Here is a 15,247-nt window from a genome sequence, read left to right as displayed (position 1 = left end):
GGATGTGTTAGGACGTAACTGACCATAGAGGCACTAATGGTTGTACACCCTCTGTGTACAACCTCTGGATCAAGGTAGTTAGCACCCAGCCAATCTGGAACGTAGCCCAAATCTCCCTTACTTAGTGTAAACATTTCCTGAGTATCCTGCCAGGCTTCACACATCTGAATCCATCTGGCATCTATTTGGGAGGTTGCTATTTCCAACAATACGCATAATTTCATTTCTCCCTTTGGATGGTTTTCCTTCCCCATAGCTCAGACATCAGTTGCGAGCACAGAGAACTTTATCCTCTGTCATCTATACTCATGCCCACTGGTACCATGTGCTCTTGAAGCTTTCCTGACTATTTGATGTTCTTCAAGGTTCCTCTTAAGCACTCAGTTTACAAACACTCCTTTCCCTATGGCTGTATGGCCTGTGATGTTGCTTAAACTTTCTGCGCACTACACATCCTTACGTTTTCTGCTCTTCTGTATTATTTCCACTGAATCTTAGTGCAAGCACAGACTGCTTCCACACAGCCCCCTCTTTTCAATTTCACGATGTTCATCACAGAACACTGATCAGCAGACAGGGCTGGGGTTGAGCTTATCTGTCCACCCTGTATCCCACACTGTTCTATGGTGGTCCCTTTCTAGTCCTGTTTCTACTCTGAGCAGATTTGCTACAGGGGAACATTGTAATGAGAATAAATTGTTGTGCCAGAACATTAGTTTTTTATCTCATAGTAACTGAAAGAATCTGTCCATGAACTCTTGCATTTAACAGCAGGGTGATGGTGTAGTTACCAACATCATGTGTAATATTAGATAACTGCTAAAGTCAAGCAGCACTGGAAAGCAGCAAAGAGGAAAAAAGATTGTTTGAAAATACAGCCTATCTGTGTGGAAACTCTAGAACAGTCTGCCTGGATGAAATCAGACCTTGACTCTACCTCTGCCTCTTTTGTCTGGTCTGGTTACAGGCCTCTCGGTACCTCCTGCCAATACCCTGCACAGCAAAAGAAAAACTGTTCAGAAATGTACCTTGTTGAAAGAGCTTTATTCCTGTTGTGCCAGTCAAACACAATAATGTTCTTTTCACCTGGGAACATGCTGCTGCCAGCAGAAGGCCCCCAAATGCAATTGTTTCCACTCTGACTTGCGTGCACAGGCTTAGATAGCTGCCACCCTGCTTTAGCCACCTGAAAGTCGTATGTCTTTTCTAGGCTCCCTGTAGTCAGTGGAGAAACAGTGGGACCTCTAGGGAATGATTTATTGTGGTCTAATGTAGATGCCAGAGATAGATGAGATGAATTGCCCTCTGGAGGGTACCTATTTCTCTTCCTTGACTTAAGAGGTATTCTGGATCAGCAGCCTGCACTAGAGTTTCTGTTGGTTGAGCTGAATCTAATGGGTTTGATTCAGCATTATGGCAAATAGGTAAGCATGACCCTATCTCTGCATGATTCAGTAGCACCTTTCACAGGTGTGCAAAGGCATGCATGAATGCTTGCCACATCAAGACATAAGGAAAGGGTATTGCAGTTCACTCTAGAGAGCCTCAGCTTTTACAGCAGACTGATGTGTGCATGATGCTTGTACCTGTGTGGAAATAGAAGGGACACTGCAGATATAAGAGAAGCCTGGGAGGAAGGTGGCTAGTCTGTGCCCTTCCCCTTGTATTTAAGGTGAGGAGGACAATTCCCACAATGACATCTGACAAATTACCTTAATAGGGTAGTGTTTTGTATGATGAAAGAACTGATGTCCAAACACTTCCCCATGTGGTTTGCAGGCAGTGTGTAAGTGTGCACTTCATGTTATGCTGTACCTCTGCAGAGAATTTTCAGGGAACATTTCACTACTTTGGTTATTATCAGCGACAGAAAAACCAGAAACACCAGCGCAGTCAGGCAGGCTTGTTTTGGTTAGAACAGACTCAGTTTGATAGAGGGAAGATGTCACCTCCACGACCATCATCAGCTCCTTAAGCCTAGAGCTGATATTAAACTGAAAAGCCTTGTGCCAGATATATGATAGAGGCCCTCTTCTCCATCCTTTAGGTTGCAAAACTTGGATTGCTATTAAACTTAATCTGCTGTGGTCTGAGCAAATTGTTCAGGTTATGTGACCCTAAAAACAACTCTGGTTACTCAGTAAAAACCAGTTCCTGTTTTGAGCATTGCTACTATGTAAGAAACCAGACAACTGGGCCACCAGGTACATTTCTCTCATACCTCAGCCTGCTGACCATAAATTGAAGAGCTGCCACTTCTGGATTAGCGTGTTTGTGAGGATTTAAATGTACCAATTCCAAGGCATCATCTCCTTTTGAGAAAACCACGCAAGCAGTGCCAAACTAACAACACTAAATGAAAAACCCACCCACTGGGCAAGTACTGAAAAGCAGTAATAAACTGCAAACAGCAGACTGAATGGATGGTTTTGGTGAGAGCAACCTGGTCCTCAGCTTCCCATTTTGAACTTGGAGGGGAAAAAAAAACCCTCAATGGGAGATCAAAACTTGACCCTTGTGTACAGTAGATACTGAGCTGGGAAAGGAAATCTGATGAAAAAGCTGAATGAAATGCTGTGCTAATCCCTTTGAGAAAGCACGCTTGAAGAGTGCTCTGCCATCCAGAGCAAAGTCTAGGTTCAGCTGTGACATCCCCCTCAGGCTCCCAGAAAGTTAACAGGACACTGCCCAGGCCCAGAAAGTCTTTAAGCATGAGTCACAATAATGAACAGCATTCTCTCTTAATCACTGCTAGGAAAAAGCCAGTTGTATAACAATTGGATGTCCTGGCGCTATCCAAACCACCCTTTGCTGACCCTCCAATGTGAGACTGCAAAGACATTCCCTTGAAAAAAAAAAATCTGTTGAAATTTGACAAGTAAATGTGAATTTGCTATTCCTTTTTGTCTGCGGAGGTAGCCTGCCTCTGATCCTTTTGCTTCTCCTGTTCCTAGCAGCTGGGGATGAATGAGAGCCAGGTCGTGTGCAGAGCCTTGTTTTGACACTGCTTAGATCTATATATAAAAAAAAGAAAGCATGAAAAGAGCCCCAGAGCAAGGCACACACCTGCCTGTTATTGGGGGTGACAACACAGGATTAAGTAGTTTGGATATAGACTTGTATGGGAGCTTTGACTCAGAAGCCTAATCGTTTCCTAACCAATGGTTAGAAAAGCTGCTGTATCCTTGGCTCTTTCCTGTGGCTTATTTGGAGGCTTAAGGGATCCTTCTGAAATGGCACCATCTTTTGTGCTCACCCTTTGCTTAGTTTAAAAAATAATGCAGGCATGTACACCCATTAAAAAGGGTCTCCAGGAAAACAAGCTTTTTTACTCTAAGCACAGGAGTTGAAAATTAAAATGTGCCCAGATGCACATGCACACACACGCTCTGAAAAGCTCTGCTTCTCATCCTTTTACTTGTGAGCAGAGGGAGTGAACTTTTAATTGTAATATCACAAAGGCCTGATCGCATCTTGGTTCAAAGTCTGTCTTAATCAGCCCTGACCACACACGCAGCTGTCTATCTTATTTCCTTCATTTAAAAAACATCATTGGCTGAGTCAATCCCCACATCTGACATGCTTTAAAAATTGCCCTGATTTGGTCATGTGCTCCAAAGATGCACATGTATATATTTCAGATTCAAAAGGCTTTGTTTTATTTTTCATTTTGCCTGTTCTTTATCAAATAGCCAGAGTCTGCTCATAGCTATATCTTATGCGGTATTATTAGACAGAAGTTTAAGGCAAGATACCTCAAAGTCCACTGAATTACTTGGAGTGCTTGGTATTTTCCTATGAGTTGGGACCATATTGTTACAACCAATATTATATTTTACATCTGTGTCTAATTATATGGGAAAGACAGCTGTGGTGAGGGCAGACAGATTTATTGAGGACTTGAGTGGAGACTGCTGTATGAATTATTCATTTTTCCTTATTCCTCGTCTCCTCCTTTTTACAGTAGTTTCTGACAAAACAAACTTAGTATAGGAGTGAGACTAAAAGGCAAGAGGATGCTTTGTGATACTCTGTGACTGATAGCCAATTCTAAAGTACAATGATGAAAATTTTTCATTACACTGCTGTCAAGGGGAGAACCCAAATAAACCAGCCATCTCTGAGCCAGAACTGTCTGCACACCGTCCCTAACATAATTGATGATGCCTTTGACAAACAAGGCCATTGTCATGTCGGCTGGTGTTTTGTTAGACAGGGAGGCGGATGGAGAGAAAACTAGGGTTTGCCAAGAGAAAAGCAGCAAAAATCAGCAGGGAAAGATGCTGTGTTGTCAAATATTGGGAAATGTAAAAGGGTGAGGTTTTGGAAACTTGCTTTTATGTTTCTTTAATTGTGAGGTTTATCTGCAAATCTGCGGTTCTATTAAACAGATAAAACCCAGTCATCAACAGCTGCCCCTTCAGCATGTGACATGTGGGCTCTTACTTTGGGAGTTACCTTAGATGCACAACTGGGATTTTGGCCGTAATACTCTGGAAGCCAGACAATGTACACACCCAAGCTGAAACGCTAAATAAACACAGACTGAGTAAAGCGTTTGCAAGCCACTTGTATAACTCATCTGAAAGTGTTGTACATTTATTGATTCAGCTTGCTTTCTGATCCACCAGAAGCTGTCCCGGTTTCTGACTGGGGAATATGCCCCACAGCTCATTTGGGAACGTTAGTTTTCCCGAACTGTAGTGGCAAAATGGAGAAAAAAAACAACAACCCAACGCTTTGTTTCCTACCTCTTCATCAGCTCCTGCCAATGCTGTCAGTCACTGTCCTGTAATACTTTCCCTTAGGGATAGGATGGGAGAAGGTCTCATCTTCCTGAATCAGGATCTAGTCTCAGTTGGTGATCGGTAGTCTAATGATGCTAATGGTTTACCCATCTGTTATGTGACCCTAACTAATGAAACCCGAAAAACATAAATAAGATGGGAAGGAAGACGGACCCAGAAGTGGCAGAAATGTAAGACATTTGAGGTGAAAACTCCACAGGTAGATCCTACATACAGAGATATTACAGTGAAACTGGAAACCTGGATTCAAGCCAACCCAGATGTTGGCAAACTCTTACTTCTTGTGGCTCAGACCTGTCTGCAGTAAAGGAAGCACATGTTTCCCCTCCTTATCCTGAAATATATGGCATCCTTTTTTTTTTCAGTGATGGACAGAACTAAGTGTGTCCTTTTTTAGGGTGAGGTAGTCAGCCCTGCAAAAATCTGGGCAAAAATAATTCAAGTTGAGCAGCAACAAATCAGAACTTGTGTTTGAAACTGTCAGTGCTAATGAGCACTTCATTGTTACACCTGCTCTCCAGAACTGACAGCAAAATCCCTGGGTTTGCTCCCAAAGTCAAGACTGCTTTGTGGCAAACAGGCGAGCCTGCTGCCATCCGCCAACCAGCTCATTGTGTTGAGTACATTGCCCATGACAGCACGCTTATTTTCTGTCCTTAGGCTATTGTGCTAGCGTCCCTTGAAAACAACGGACTGAGATCTGTCTACAGCAGAGTGTAATAATATTATTAAAAATATTGGCATAAAGAACACAGGGCATGGTGAAAAAAATAACTATGTAGTAAGCAGATCATAAGAGAAATGCTCTTTAAACAAAATTGCTCACCCTTTTTTTTGTACTATTTTCAAAAGATATTTTCTTTTCTTGAGCATCAAATATGAGGTTGCAGATGAAAGTGAATCTGTCCCTGCTACACTTAACACTCTTTATAGTCATATACTTGCCCCTTCCCCTTGGAAAATGATGTGTGGAATCAGAGTGTTCATTTGGTCTCTTATCTGTGAGCTCATGAAGAAAAGTAGTTTGACTAGAAGCAATGATGGGCAAACTTCAAAAGCTTTGGAGATCATGTTTGGTTCAGATAAGCATCCAAAAGGCTGGCCCCTGATCCAAGCTATCTAAACACCTTGGGTGTCCAACATTTAACTGAAAATCTCTGTTAAAGCGGGTCTTAGCCACAAGATTTTTATTTCTGCCCTCTTCCAGATGGATGAAGTAGTGATGCATTTCCTTTTTCAGTCTCTGCTGCAAGCAAAAGCCAGGGTGTGCTGCTTTGTTAATACAAAAAAGGGCTGAAATATGAAGGCCTGGAGTTCAGCTCAGTCCTCACTTTAATCAAACTTGTTTGAATGTCAGAAATGAGTGATTGCTTGTATTCTGCCTCTGCAGAGCTACTGGCACAAAGCTTGGCCATCTCAGCTAGCGTCTGCCATGATGGAGAGGAGTCAACTGTGCTGGCTTTGCACCACTATCTGTGTATTACTTTTCACCTCACTCCTTGATGATGTCACATTGGGAATGTACTGGTGGTGTGGGATTATGCCCATTTATTGTCTGTGAAGGCAGAGTTGCCCACAGGAGCTGTTTTACTGCCAAGTTGCCTTGAGTTGCCAGGCTGGTGTCAAACTAGCAATAGCGTTAGAAATATCTTGGGGGAGGGTTCTTCCTATTTGCTCATCTCCAGCTACATGTAAAATAACGTCTAGTGAGTTTAGAGATCTCCCATTCTGTCCACCTTCCTTATAACAAATCCGCTCATGTATTTGTAGAAAAAATTTCATCAGCTTCCTTAGACACGTACAGTACTGCATGGTGAGATGTGTCCCTTAGAACTCGCACTGAAGGGAATTTGTGGACCCTGAAGTCAGAAATCGAAAAAATGTTTCAGGTCATCTGAACCACCTGCATAAGCCGCATCTAGCCCCAGAGGGAACAGTAGTTTTGTGATCTCTGTGTTCACAGGAGAGACAACATAGGCAATAGCTATAATTTCTTACCTCATCCATGCTAGTGAATCTTTTTGCAAAACACTTTAAAAGTGAATCACCTCCAAGCCCCTTTAAAAGTAAGCACATACTGGAGGCTTCCTGCCACTGCTTCAACCCCTGTATGGTCAAGATTTGTGTAGTAGGGAAGAACTGACTTTCACATGTAAATGGGCCCCAGTCGTACTTGTTTTGATATGCTTAATGAGTTAAAAAGAAACAAAAACAATATTGCAAATGTAGGCTGACAATGCAATGTTTACCAGTTCTGACTTAAAACTACTGAGCATAAGGAAGAGGGCACGAGTTTATCAGCCTTGCAAAAAATGTCACTTAACCAGATGACCCCTGGGCACATAATCTCAGTCACCTCTTACCGTATCTCCGTAGCTTGCGCCTGCCAGCCAATGGGTTCAGCCAACGCAACTTTCAGCAGAAGCTGGCGATGCCACCCCAAGACGGGATTCTGCTACTGCAAGCCAGGTGTGGCGGGCCCCAACTGCGATAGATGTCTCATGGGCTACTGGGGCTTTGGAGAAAATGGCTGTCGCCCTTGTGACTGTGCCAGAGACTGCGACCAGCATACTGGAAACTGTTTCAATGGGTAAAGAAGCCCTCCTTTGGGTTCACTTTGAGATGGGATTCTGTGAAATGAAACAAAGATTAAATGAAATATTGCAGCAATGACGGTACTTGGAGGATGCTGTCGGGTGCACAATCATTTGAAAAGGTGGCTGTAAATCATGAAAGGTTTCTTAGATTCCATTTGGTGGCTGGCACACTTCTAAGCCCATTGTATTATCCAAGGCAATCTTGAATTGATGACTTTTTGCAGTAATAACAGGCAACTCCACAACCCCCTGGAAGCATGTACAGCATCTTCAAATACACCTGTTTGCCTTGGGAATAGATGGAAGTCTGGAGAGCTTGCCTCTCATCTGTGCCCAGGGTAAAATGAATTACAAGGTCTCCCTCTTGTTTCTAGAGGGCAGGCATCTGTACCCCAAACATGCATTAATTGGTACAGAAATCCTATGATTTGCTGAGTGACTGCAGTTCTATGGTTCTGCAGGAGTCCTCAGTGCCTAGTGACATCAACAAATGGTCACTAACTTTGAGTTACTTAATTCAGTAAAAACAAACAAACAAACAAAAGCAAAAAAGGCCCAATACATAGTTACTTTAAAAAATGCTAAGTCAGCAGTGGTAAGGCCTAGGTCTTTTGATGTCTGTACATGGCATGAAGTCTTGCTCTTATTTTCACTCCCAACCTGAAGAAAGCAAGCTCTGTCTGGATACAGCCACATGCTACAAAAAACTGCTTCCCACACATCTCTTTTCCTAACCAAGTCTTCTCTTTTACGTGTCCCCCCAGCTATGACAATGAGCCATTCTTTAACATCCCTGTTGGGGGACGAATCCCTGACCTTGTGCAAATGCCAACCAACGAGAGCGAAGAGGAGTGGAAATGGAATGACCACGAGCAGGGATTTTCTGCACTGAGGCACCCAGGTACAGCCCAGAGTCTGGGAACATTCAGTGACTTCGCTCAGTGCCAGTTCTTTCTTCTCTCCACCCTGACTTAAATTCCCCCACTCATCTCTAGTTTGTCTGTCCCCCAGCTGCTGGCAACATCTGTTAATCTGAACTATATAGGTTATCATTACACTTATATTGTTATTTTCCAAACTAACTGTACTATCCAACTTTGGTTTTAGAAATTGCTAAGTCATGAACGAGACTGTGTGGAAAAAAGACTCTCCTTTTGTTGTCATAATTATAGTCATAATGCTTATGATTTTACACAGCTCCTGCTCAAGCATTCAGTTGCTGTTCAGAACTTCAGATGCTGTTTGTAAAAAGATGGTGTCAGCCATCAGTGAAACGCACTACCTATGGGGTGGAATGCAAGCGATTTTCAGAGTAAGATATTCCTCAGGGCACAGCAACTGAGGAGAGAAAGTAACATATACTGTATCCAGCTAAAGGTACAAAGTAGGCTTAGAGAATGAGGTGGAGCCTTTAATGTTTAAAATAGTTCTCAGTTTTGTTGCCACGTGTGAAGGTCAGAACTTAACCAGCACCAATGGCTCTGTAAGACCCAGAGGTAATAGTCCCACCTATCGCATAGCTTGACTTTTCTGAGGGATACTACCTTGATATCAGCATGGATCAGCGTTTCTTAGCTTATGGGATGGAACAAGGGTATTATTATTTACATTATTTACACCTGGATCTGATTCTTACAAATATCTTCATTAGTGTCAGTTTATTAACTCTACAATAGACCCCATGAGGGCTGCATTTTACTTGACAGTACTGATCAGATTTCAGAACAATTACTGTATCATCTAACATGAAACAGATTTTCAAATAACTGAGCTCACTCTCAAGCTTACTCTTAAGGTCCATCCAGATACAACTTTATAACTGAGTATCCTGTGCTTTTCTTTCTCATGTCCTGGCTCTTCTCCAACCCTTCATGTTTTGCGGTTCCCCTGCTAGAAAAGTGTGTGTGCAAAGAAAAGGTGCTTGGAAGCGTCACTGACTTCTGCCAAATGAAATACGCTTATGGTAAGTGGGTGACATGCTCTCGAGGTATGGTAATTTCACAATGTTCCCTCTATTAGCTGATAGCTATGAAAAATGACTGGACTGGCTAAGTCACGAAATAAGAGGTAGGATTTCTTCTAGCTTTGTTGTCTAGTGACATGTTCAACTTCTGATCGGAACTGAATAGCATTTTTCATGCAAGGCTCTATGGTGTCTCCTTTCCACCCAGTTAGCTTCCCTCTTTACAGCAGGAGCGCTAGAATTGTAAATCACTGGAACGGTTGGCCTCTACATCAAGAATAAATGACAGAAACCTTGCATCTAACCTGCCATTGGTTTTGCACTCATTGTGCAGGTTCAAATGGCCATGCTTATTTACCAAGAGTATATTTAATACCGTGGTTTATGAACACTGGGTTCATGCAATCCCATGAAGCAAGAAAGGAAATCTCTGGGATCCAAAGGTTTGATGTGCTTGTGTCATGATGCAACAAAGCCTGCTTGTGGGGCCGATCTAGATGAGACTACCCTGCCAAAAAGTTATGGGATCCTATTAAATTAAAGCAACAGGAATGTATCATGGCAACCAGATGCTGGGCCACAAAACAAAAATGCTTTTTCTCGTTTGTTGTGCAGTTATGGAATTTTAGCCATGTGACGTGCCTGCAGTCTGATGGTAAACTCCCTGGCTTCCTTCCTGTAGAGCAGACAGTCCCTTCCCACAGGACAAAATCATTGAGAGGCCAGTGTTAAAGCTCAACACAAGTTCTCAAACAGTGAAATACAAAGCCTAGAATCAGTGCAATTAAAATCAGACTGTCAGCTGCTGATCTGTTTTTTCCACCCTTCCTATGTATACATACAAGTGCTTTCCTATTATTTCCAAGCCTTTGACACCAGCCCATTAAAAAGTAGTTGCCAAATAACACAGTGAAAGGATCAGTTAACTATTTCAATAGAAAAATCTATTTTTTCTGCTCCAAATTTATTTAGAAGAACCATGACTGAAGTGGACAAGTATTTGAATACACTTTCTGTACAACTGCAGTGTTTTTTCATGTCTTCTTTCAAGGTGTTAAAGTTCTACATTTTAGCAGCATAAAACAAAATTCATCTAGAAATTCCTTGTTGGTCTCTATCTTGATCTGTTTTCCGGCAGTGATAAAAGCAAGAATCCTATCAGCTCATGACAAAGGGACCCACGCAGAAGTTGTTGTGAAAGTGAAGAAGGTCCTGAAATCAGGCAAAGTGAAAATTGCTCGGAGCAACAGAAGCATCTACCCAGAATCCTGGACCAACAGGGGATGTACATGTCCCATTCTCAATCCTGGTAAGGACAAAATGCTTAACAGGTATTTTCCTTCCCCTGTAAACAGTGGTGGCAATTCATTATGAACATTAGCCATGGCCACTCAACACTTCCCATCAGTCTTTCCAGGGCAGAGTCCTTTGATTCATCCACACTAAAGAGGCAGTCAATAGACAGCTGCAGTAAAAAAGCTTTTTCTTATCAGATAACAAAGTTTTACCAAAAAGCCCAAACTTCCCTGGAAGTGTTTTACTTTCAGTGACTTTGTTTGATTTTCTAGAATATTTGTGACTAGGAGAATGTTTGTGAGGAAAAAAAAAAATTCCTGTATTTCTATGTCCAAAGAGTTTTCTTCCTCACTCTGTATTCTCACATCACTCTCTACTTCTTTTTGGAAAAACTAGAAATTATTAGGAAAATTTGGGCAAGTGGAGGAAATTAACTTCTATGTCTTCGTAATGGTTTCAAATAATGAAAAGTCTTTCTCCTTTCTTCTACTATAAATTCTAGTGCATTCAGTGGTTTGTTCCATCAAAACCTAAAGCTGACAACCTGAAGCATATCAGAAACCAATCATGGGTGGGGAGCATAAAACCAAATGAATTTCATTTCAAACCCAAGTAAGACAGGCAAATCTTTAATAATTAGAAAAATAATCTTTTATGTAAATAAAGCCCATCTTTTTATAACCAGTTTAGGATAGGTCTCTAGGTTTGATCCCTAAGGACATTCTAACAGAATGATCCATGTTTTTTCACTTTTAATTATGGGAATTTCCTTGCAGCAGTGGAGTGGAGTAGGGTAGTGGAAAGCAGCAACCTTCTCCCCAGCTCTGCTGCAGGCAGAAACAACACACTATAGCCTGCAAAGCTCCATACTAGTGCTGAGGAATGTTACCAGGGGCCGAGCAGATACATTTCTCAATTCAGCCTTCCCTATGGCTGCCTTTCCTGCAATACAACTTAGTGGACCACAAAGAGAAATACATTTACTTGAACAACAGATGAAATCTATGGGTAAATCTCAGAATCCTACAAATTTGAGCCTGGACTCTACTTTTTTCCAAGTAGAATCATGGAATCATATGGGTTGGAAAAGACCTTTAAGATTCATAGAGTCCAACTGTAAATGTAACACTCCCAAGTCCACCACTAAGTCCCTACATGTCCCTAAGTCCCCACATAGATGCTAGGTGTGTGTCTAATTCTGACAGATTTTGATTACTCACAACTTTCCTTCATATCACTGGAAGTTCCAAGACTTTGAGACCATGTCCTGGGATCAAATCCCAATAAGACAAAGACTTCGGGTGTCATTAGGGTGACTGGTAGTGTATGCTGGGTATCATGTTTCATTATTCAACCTTACACCACAGAAAACACTGACTTGCCATCATTCTAAAAGCAGCACCCCATAGAAAAATTACCCCATGTTTTTTCCTCTGAACAGATTAAAAACATATGCACTGAGTGAAAGGAATTCCTTGTGTTTCACTTAAAATGTGAAGTTCAATCTAACCTTTAAGACAAGTTCTCAGCTGAAGTTAGCCACATACAAGAGTCAGCTGTTTTAGGAATGGCTGTATCAAATCAAACTCTGTATGAATTTTTTCCTGTCATGGCAAAATGAACTGTACTGTCTCAGAAACAAACTTTGTCATCCATTATCTGTATCAAGTGAAAGACTGCATCTGAATTTGCATTGAGGTGTGATATGGACCCTGAGCTCTCTTTTTGGGCGTAGTTCTTGACTTTGTACATAAAATTTTTGGCTTAAGGTAGGTAGTCCAAATGAATAAGGTGTTTTCCTTTACTTAAACTCCAGTGGCACAGTTGTGCATAATTAAGTATTTATCAGTGCTCCCTATGAAACTGTGGAAGCCCTGAATCAGATGTGAATAAAACATATTGCTTAAAGATGATGATCCCACACAGATATTTGAACAGGGAAAATATCACAGGACATTTTTCTCCTTTGTACCTCTCTAGCTTTACTTTGCACCTCTTTAGAAGCATAGGGCTGAAGACATAGAGCTCAGAAATTTAGAAGCTAGAGATACAGGTGTTATGCCATTGACTCTTGATATAAATAAAGATATAAATAAAGATATAAATAAAGACCTATGGACAGGTCCCCATCACTGCAGTTCTGCAGATTTCAACACACTGTTTGACTGAAGCCCTGCCCCAAGATCACAGCAGGCCTTGACTCACAGTAGAAACCTTGCTTTTTATCTCTTCTTGGGTCTTTTAAACCTTCCTTTCTATACAAGCATCAGCAATTGCTTCCCAGCACACAAGGAGGAGGGCAGTAGCAGCAGGAGGGGACAAAGGCATAAGTAAGTAGCCACCAGATCACTGCAGATCTGCGTACAGAACCTCACACATAACTTGCCATGGCTGGGCCTCTGTTTCTCTAAATACTGATCAATGAGGGGATTTTACTTACTATGGTTAATACAACACAAAGAGTGCTTATACATCTACTAAGGCAGTGACAAGATTGTTAGTAGTACTTGTTTCTTGTCTCCATGTGTAGCTACCCACTTTTTTGTTCACAGACCTCTTTTTTGAGGCTCTGCTACCTGTATCTTAAGGTTATAATCTAGGAAGACCAGCTTACTATTTTCATATATAATACCAGCTTCCACATCTGTTCAGATCAAACAGATCTATAAGTACCTATACAAGCCAGGAGTAATGCTACTGAAGCACATGGAATTACAATGGCTTAAAACAAAGGTCAGACAGAACAGACTCAAGCCTGGTCATCTGCATATGGAGGTGTTGAAGTTGTAAGTGGTAGGGCCACTGGAACTAAATCAATTTGTAGTTGTAATTCCTGAGTGTAGTATGACAACATGAACCTGTGTGCCCAAGAGTCAGCAGTGACAATACGCACGTGAAGGTATGTTTACACATAAGATGGCACATGCATAAACTGGATGAAGCTGGCTAAGATGCTACATGCCAGATGCTTATGAAATAGAGAAATTCTGCATAAAAACTGAACTATTTATTGACTGAAGTTTTTCTTTTTTTTTTTTTTTTTCTTAAACTAGGTACTGACTATCTGATAGCAGGCCAGGAGGACTCTAGGACCAGCAAACTCCTTGTGAACATGAACAGCCTGGTGAAACCCTGGAAAGCATATTTGGGAAAACAAGTATCAGATATTCTTCGGACTGGGTGCAAATAATTTCTGCTTCAGAAGTTACAGTGCTGAACTTTGCCTTTTAGTAACACTGCAGTGAAAGGTGTAGTTAGTTCATGTGTTTCCATTCAACATGCTCCTAGCTGAAGTGATGAAAGCAGATCTACCATCCTTTCTGCTTTCACATGCTTAGACAGGAAACTTGGGACATAACTACTTTTTTCAAAAACCACACTGCCTTATCACACAAAATTAACTAGTGCATCATACATAGGTTACAAGTCAGTTCTTAATTTGAACCTGATTCCATGCAGCCAGAGAATCATTTTACAAGCAAAACTAGAGATATGGATTAGTGTTTCTGTATTTCAGGTCAGAGCCTGATATTAATATGCATAAGCTGCTTACATAATGCATTCGTTACTTGGGTGTAGTTTTCTTTATAAGCGACCACTAACAGGCAGCAATTTCTTTCAGCTTTACAGTTGGCATAATACTAAACAAGCATGTCGAATAATACTCATTTAGAAGAGCTTGGATTGCAGCCTGATGTTAAATCAATTATGCCAAAATAACCGGTTGCTTTCTAGAAGGCAGTATTATCCCGTTGCTGAACGGAACAAACTAACATATGACTTATCTTGGGGCAAGGTCCTTTATAGATGTACATTGCTAATATCAATGCTTAGGCCTGAGGTCTGCTGCAGAAAGCACCTTGGCTCAAACTTGATTCCAAATCCAGCCCTTTCTCTTTAAGGTCATTTTGCTCTTTGCTGTAGTACTTCAGTCTGTAACACCACGAAGATTTCACAGCGATTACCACTAAAAGGCCTTATGCTAGGAAAGAGCCAAAACACGTGAGGAACTGGTAGCTGCTCTAAGGTTGAGACTGTGACACCACAAAAGCTACAAGGCAGAAGCAGGAGGAGGTAAATGGATTGGCTGGACTGTGTATTAAGTGAGGTAGCTATAGTTACTGGGAGAGCAACCTGGCTATTCAAACTGCGCTCAAGACCACTGGCATTTGATTGCACTTAGTGCTTTCATTCTGCTTTATTTCTCTTGGTCACACTTCAGGTTAAGATACTGAAGCTAGGCTTATTTCCCATTGTGCCTGAGGATTATTTTTCCCTCCACAGGGTACAGGAGCAGCAATATCTGCACTCTAGGTAAAAATAGTTCTGTTCTGCAAAAGCATTCTTTCTAAATCTATTTTACCCTACCATATAGTAATTAAAAGGTAGCTACTTACACCATTCCCTAACACAGTATTTTGAGGAAACTGTAGTTTAAGACCTGTGTCCCCTGTTTAAGGACTCACGATCAAATGAAGCTGGTTGGAGCACATCCCCTCATCAAGTAAAGCAGAAATTAAAGAGAGTCGATCTATTCTTTCAGGGGGTTACAAAGAAAAAGCATGCACATATGCTACTTCTGC

The 15,247-nt window shown here is 41.5% G+C and overlaps 1 protein-coding gene across 1 annotated transcript in view; it reads left to right on the top strand.

The window, feature by feature from the left end:
* The window catches only part of LOC104126702 (netrin-4-like), a 50,876-nt gene extending 37,022 nt beyond the window's left edge, over nt 1-13,854 (top strand). Inside the window, 5 exon segments of the mRNA XM_009639294.2 lie at nt 7,185-7,398; nt 8,170-8,306; nt 9,300-9,368; nt 10,507-10,677; nt 13,718-13,854. Coding sequence (XP_009637589.1) covers nt 7,185-7,398; nt 8,170-8,306; nt 9,300-9,368; nt 10,507-10,677; nt 13,718-13,854 — 728 coding nt within the window.
* Nucleotides 13,855-15,247: the final 1,393 nt, after the last annotated feature.

This window comes from Egretta garzetta, unplaced genomic scaffold, assembly GCF_000687185.1.
Source record: "Egretta garzetta isolate BGI_Z169 unplaced genomic scaffold, ASM68718v1 scaffold215, whole genome shotgun sequence".
NCBI lineage: Eukaryota > Metazoa > Chordata > Aves > Pelecaniformes > Ardeidae > Egretta > Egretta garzetta.
The sequence above is the reverse complement of the archived record's forward strand: the minus strand, read 5'-3'. Positions and strand labels throughout refer to the sequence as shown.